The sequence below is a fragment of the Colossoma macropomum genome, unplaced genomic scaffold, assembly GCF_904425465.1.
Source record: "Colossoma macropomum unplaced genomic scaffold, Colossoma_macropomum, whole genome shotgun sequence".
NCBI classification, from domain to species: Eukaryota; Metazoa; Chordata; class Actinopteri; order Characiformes; family Serrasalmidae; genus Colossoma; species Colossoma macropomum.
In genome coordinates, this window is record NW_023494805.1 from 1803012 (window position 1) to 1809086 (window position 6075).

At 44.5% G+C, this 6075-nt stretch overlaps 1 protein-coding gene across 1 annotated transcript; it reads left to right on the top strand.

Annotated features, from left to right (window-relative positions):
* The first annotated feature begins 1263 nt into the window (after nucleotides 1-1263).
* LOC118826376 (protein FAM43A-like) lies at nucleotides 1264-3976 on the top strand. The gene is made up of 2 exons (XM_036597337.1): nucleotides 1264-2083; nucleotides 2878-3976. Exons 1-2 carry the CDS (start codon nucleotides 1410-1412, stop codon nucleotides 3185-3187), a joined length of 984 nt encoding a protein of 327 aa, XP_036453230.1. The 5' UTR covers nucleotides 1264-1409; the 3' UTR covers nucleotides 3188-3976.
* The last annotated feature ends 2099 nt before the right edge of the window (nucleotides 3977-6075 follow it).

A 6075-nucleotide genomic window follows, 5' to 3' on the forward strand; every position in this document is an offset into this window, starting at 1 on the left:
GCTGATAGGTGGCAGCAGCAGGCTAATCTAAATCTACTCATGTCCACTGAATCTGAGGTCATTCAGCACTCACTGCCTGGACTCTAACAAACCGAACTGCAGCGTAAACTGTAAACGATGAGGTCAGTAAACGTGGACGTTCACAGACGTTTACACTGCAGAGTTCAGCTTCACTCACCATCGGCTCTGTTTAAACCAGCCACTGAAACACTCAGCACTGCACAGCTCAGCGACGGTGACCTCAACACAATGAACAATCACAGCTCAGTCCAGTCCCAGAGCTGGGAGCGATCCATAGAACAGAGCTTCCTGTTTTGGTCATTAGTTGTTCAGCGTGTGGATCGATTAGTTACCGTATCACCCAGAGATACTTCAATGATCAGAATCTGCCAATCAGTCAAACACTCAGCGGATCAGCCTCTAGTTTATGTTTAATAAAATTGTGTTTTGTTTAAATATATTTTGAGCACTTTTTCTGGAGAAAAAGCTCCTTTTAAACAGTCTGTTCAGCTCTCTGTCGCTACGTGACTGATTGTGACTATAGTTTCAGTAGATTAAGCTCAGAATAAACAGTAAAGCTGAAGGTATGTTTATTCCATGTGACCTGCAGGGCTGTGATTTCTCCAGATAATCCTTCTGGAAGGTTTTTACGCCTTAAAGCAGATCAGAAACCTGGCTGGTGTTTCGCTGAAACAGGAGGAGAAACTGTGGAAAGTGCAGACTGTAAATGTTGAATCTATACCACATTAATGTCTCTGAGTAGAAGAGGAGATATTTATTTCATTATGATTTGAATTTGCACTGTCAGAAAAAGCCTTTATGGTTCAGCTGTTTATGTCATTTTTTGACATCCAAACAAACAGAAGTGCTGATTCAAACCTGTTCACACTGAATGGAAATCTAATCTAATATAATTACATACTAAATACATCTAATGTGATGTAAATATGACGGATAACCAAGACTAGAAAGATGACAGAGAAACTTTATTAACTTTACTGAATCAAAATTCTGAACAAAGTTTAGAAACAAAAAACAAATTCATAAAATACATATTGAGTATATAAAAGTGAAACATTCTGACTCTCATAAAGACAAACTGGCAAAACTGTTGTCAGTTTTATTTACATTAACAGGGTTCAAAAAGGAGAAGAACCTGCTGGTCTTTGAAGTTCATGACGAGTTCTTTGAAGGTCCAGATGAAACTAAGCGCTGAGGCGTCTGTATGGCAGCAGTAGTAACTGTGGTCCTGTAAGGGTTAATCTGAGGGTTTCCTGCAGAGCGCTGATCCCGGCTCAGACCGCTCTCCTCCTTTCCTCCTCCCTCGTTCCTCCTCCGTGGGCTGGACCTCGCTGAGCTTTAAACAGCTCCTCACACGTGAGGATGTGTCCAGAGCAGAGCCGGTCAGCATGCCGAGTGAAGGAGAACCGAGCGAGGAGAGCTATTCCAAACGCTGCGTGTCCTGGGTTAAATCCTACCGGGACAGGATCGGAGGGATTTTTCCCTCCAAAAGGAAGACGCTGACCATCTCCACCGATGACCCGTCCTACACCGTGCTCTACCTGGGCAGCTCCACCACGCTGCAGGCCAAAGGAGCCGGCTGCACCGACGCTGCGGTCAGTAAGATCTGGAGGAAGAGCAAAATGGGCAGGAACGGCTGCAGGATGCTGCTGACCGTTGGAGCTCAGGGCATTCGGATGGAGCACATGGACGAAAAACAAGCCAAACAGAAGCCGGGTCACCTGTACCTGCTGCACAGGGTCACCTACTGTGCTGCGGACCCCTCGCTGCCCCAAGTGCTGACCTGGGTCTACCGGCACCAAATAAAACACAAAGCTGTGACTCTGCGCTGCCACGCCGCTCTGCTGACCAAAGCGGACCAGGCCAAAGCCATGGAGAACCTGCTGAACCGGACGCTGATGACCGCCCTGACTGAGTTCCAGAGGCTCAAACGCAGGCAGGATGCCAAACGGCAGCAGCTGCAGCAGGCTGGACACGGAACCGTCCCACTGGTGCCCATCAGGAAGATCCTGAACGGACAGAGTTCGTACAGACCGCCGCCCCCAAACACCTGCAGCCACAGGTGGGTTTCACCAGCATGAGGGTCCGAATAAAGAGTTCTGGACAGGTGCATTTCAGTCTCACAGGGTACAACCAATGGAAATGCACCCTCAGAGATACAGCACGACCCTTAAGGTCCAGCTTTACAGGAGAAACGCGTGTATTTGGACATTTTCATAACGTAAATAAGTCTGGAGTCAATACAAAAAAGATAGCAGCTCATTTAAATCTTCCAGGAGGAGTTACGCCGGGTCATGTCTCTCTGTCAGCTGCACGACTGATCATGGCTTTAATTTCAGTAAATGAAGCTCAAAATAAACTGTAAAGCACTTTAAAAGCTCTTTTATTCCCCTGAACTGCAGGGCTGTGATTTCTCCTGCAGTCTGGGGTTAAACCTTCTAGAGTCATGCTTTAAAACAGCTCCTCTTAAACTCAGCTGGACTATTTCTGACTAGTAGTTCAGCGAAACAAGTGGGGAAACTGTGTGGAAGATTCTAAACTTCCGTTTCAGACTACATTACTGTCGGCGAGCAAAAGAGGAAATATTTGAATAGGATTTAAAGTTATTGTTGTGTGTTCAGTCAGAAAAACGTCCTGTAGACTGTTGCTGTTTTTCTGTCCAAGCAGAAGGGAAGTCTAATGTAAGTCTAACTGCACTGTGTGAACCAAATGTTAAACAGACTGTTTTACTCTTTAATACAGTTGATCTGTGTTAACAGTACTTAGTATTTTGAATTAAAATAAAGTATAGAGCCTTCAAAACCTCACTGAAGTACTGAGTAAATGTAACTGATTACTAGCCACCTCTGTCCACAGTGGTCAGAAACTGTGCTCCATCACTGAGGATTCTGTGGGGGAGGAGGAAGAAGAGCGAAACACTGTGTTCCACAGTTACCTGGACGAGGAGTGTTCAGATGAAGAAGGTGAAGAGGACGTGTACCTGATCATCAGTGACCTTCAGGAACTGGACCTTCAAAATGAAGTAACATCGCTCAGCGAGAGCTGTGGACAAAGCATGAGCAGCCAGTCCAGCGAAGAGGTCAGCGATGAGGAGGCACCGGACACACCTGGACACACAGGTTCATACCTGTACAGACTGCCTAACACACCTGTACAGACCAGTTAACACACCTGAACAGACTGTCTAACACACTTATAAAGACTGATTAACACATCTGTACACACAGGTTAACATACCTGTACACACTGATTGGCACACCTGTACAGATGCTTAACACACCTACAGAAAGGTTAACACACCTGTACAGATTGATTTACACACCTCCGGCCAGGTTAACACACCTGTACAGTGTAATAAACACATCTGTACAGACTGATTAACACAGCTGTACAGGTTTGCACACCTGCATGTTTTGAACAGAGCCTTTCATTGTAACCTGTGCCTCGTTAGTTTTTATCAGTTCATATTTTAATTGGGTAAATCATTGTGTTCTGTAAATCATTGTGCTGTTTATGTCAGTGTTTCCCACCACAGTCTTTAGGTGAACCACTATGTGGTCCACTTTTTGGTTCTCTATCTGCTCCCAGCACATCTTCACCAGGTATTCTGTTCTAGATAGCTCAGTTCAGTGTGCTGGGAGCAGCAGTAGAGTGTGACCCGTGTGCAGGGCTGGGCTGGGAAACACTGCTGAACATGAACAGCCGGCTGTAGCTGAGCTGCTCTGCACTGAGCTGGTCCTGAATGCAGTGTTTATGTTTTGATTTGTGTGAATGTGAATAATATAGACTGTAATTAATATTTGCTGTGCAAACGTTTAAGCGTCTGTGAGTATTTGCTTGCTGTAAATAGACAGGCTTTAGTACTGTATTAGATACAGTGACTGTGGGGAAGTAACTGCGATCGAGCTGTGATTGTTTACTGTTATTTATCAATAAACACTGAATTATAAACACATTTTGAGTGTGGCTCTGTGGAGATCAGCTGCAGTGCTGTAAACACAGGACAGAGCTCTAAAAGACCAAACTAAACTAATCTAACAGGCAGAATGAGCTCCGGCCTGGTGTTCACGCTGCTGCACCGCTGTAAGAAAAACAGGAAATAGCTTTCCTTCAGTCTCGGCACGTTCACTCCATCCCGCTGAGAGATTACAGCTACGCTCGGTTCCTCACTTCACTACATGACTAAACAGGTCACTACAGGTCAACCATCCACCATTCACAAGGACCCCATTCATTTCTGCCATTACAATAATTAATGTAGAACAACGCATAGAGCATTACACTCCATTACAAACACCAACCGGCCACTTTATTACAAACACTAACCGGCCACTTTATTACAAACACTAACCGGCCACTTTATTAGAAACACTAACCGGCCGCTCCATTACAAACACTAACCAGCCACTCCATTACAAACACTAACTGGCCACTTTATTAGAAACACTAACCGGCCACTCTATTACAAACACTAACCGGCCACTTTATTAGAAACACTAACCGGCCACTTTATTAGAAACACTAACCGGCCACTCTATTACAAACACTAACCGGCCACTTTATTAGAAACACTAACCGGCCGCTCCATTACAAACACTAACCAGCCACTCCATTACAAACACTAACCGGCCACTTTATTACAAACACTAACCGGCCGCATTATTACAAACACTAACTGGCCACTTTATTAGAAACACTAACCGGCCACTCTATTACAAACACTAACCGGCCACTTTATTAGAAACACTAACCGGCCACTTTATTACAAACACTAACCGGCCGCATTATTACAAACACTAACTGGCCACTTTATCGGAAACACCTACCTTCTGCTTCCACTCACTGGCCACTTTATCAGAAACACAGTGTACGTTCACTGACTGGGTGGAGCTACAAGGTAGGTGTTTCTGATAAAGTGTCCAGTTGGTCAGTATTTACAGTTATAGTAGTGATCTGGGTGATTATAGAAGGCTGACTGTGTGGTGTAGTGGTGGTGCTGGTGGTGTGTGGGGGGTGCAGGTGGTCAGTGTCTGAGAGGCTGAGTGTAAACAGGAAGGCAGGAGAGGACTGTTTACTGAAGAGGAAAAAGGAAGAGAAACAACATCCTGAGAAGTGGAGCCACAGAGACAGACTGTTTCCTCTGAGAGAGAGAGAGAGAGAGAGAGAGAGAGAGAGAGAGAGAGAGAGAGAGAGAGTTAGAGAGAGACACACAGAGAGAGAGAATTAGAGAGAGTTAGAGAGAGAGTTAGAGAGAGACACAGAGAGAGAATTAGAGAGAGAGAGAGAGTTAGAGAGAGAGATAGAGAGAGAGAATTAGAGAGAGAGAGTTAGAGAGAGAGAGTTAGAGAGAGAGAGAGAGTTAGAGAGAGAGATAGAGTTAGAGAGAGAGAGTTAGAGAGATAGAGAGTTAGAGAGAGAAAGAGTGTGTTAGAGAGAGAGAGTTAGAGAGAAAGAGTGTGTTAGAGAGAGAGAGAGTGTGTTAGAGAGAGAGAGAGTTAGAGAGATAGAGTTAGAGAGAGAGATAGAGAGAGAGAGAGTGTGTTAGAGAGAGAGAGTTAGAGAGAAAGAGTGTGTTAGAGAGAGAGAGAGTGTGTTAGAGAGAGAGAGTTAGAGAGATAGAGTTAGAGAGAGAGATAGAGAGAGAGAATTAGAGAGAGAGAGTTAGAGAGAGAGAGTTAGAGAGAGAGATAGAGTTAGAGAGAGAGAGAGAGTGTGTTAGAGAGAGAGAGTTAGAGAGAGAGAGAGAGTTAGAGAGATAGAGTTAGAGAGAGAGAGAGAGTTAGAGAGAGAGAGAGAGTGTGTTAGAGAGAGAGAGAGTTAGAGAGAGAGAGAGTTAGAGAGAGAGAGTTAGAGAGAGAGATAGAGTTAGAGAGAGAGAGTGTGTTAGAGAGAGAGAGAGTTAGAGAGAGAGAGAGTTAGAGAGAGAGAGAGTGTGTTAGAGAGAGAGAGAGTTAGAGAGATAGAGTTAGAGAGAGAGAGAGGGACAAGATGGACAACCAGTGAGAAACTGATATTGATTTTTATTGATTATTATATATTTATGAAATTTGTCTT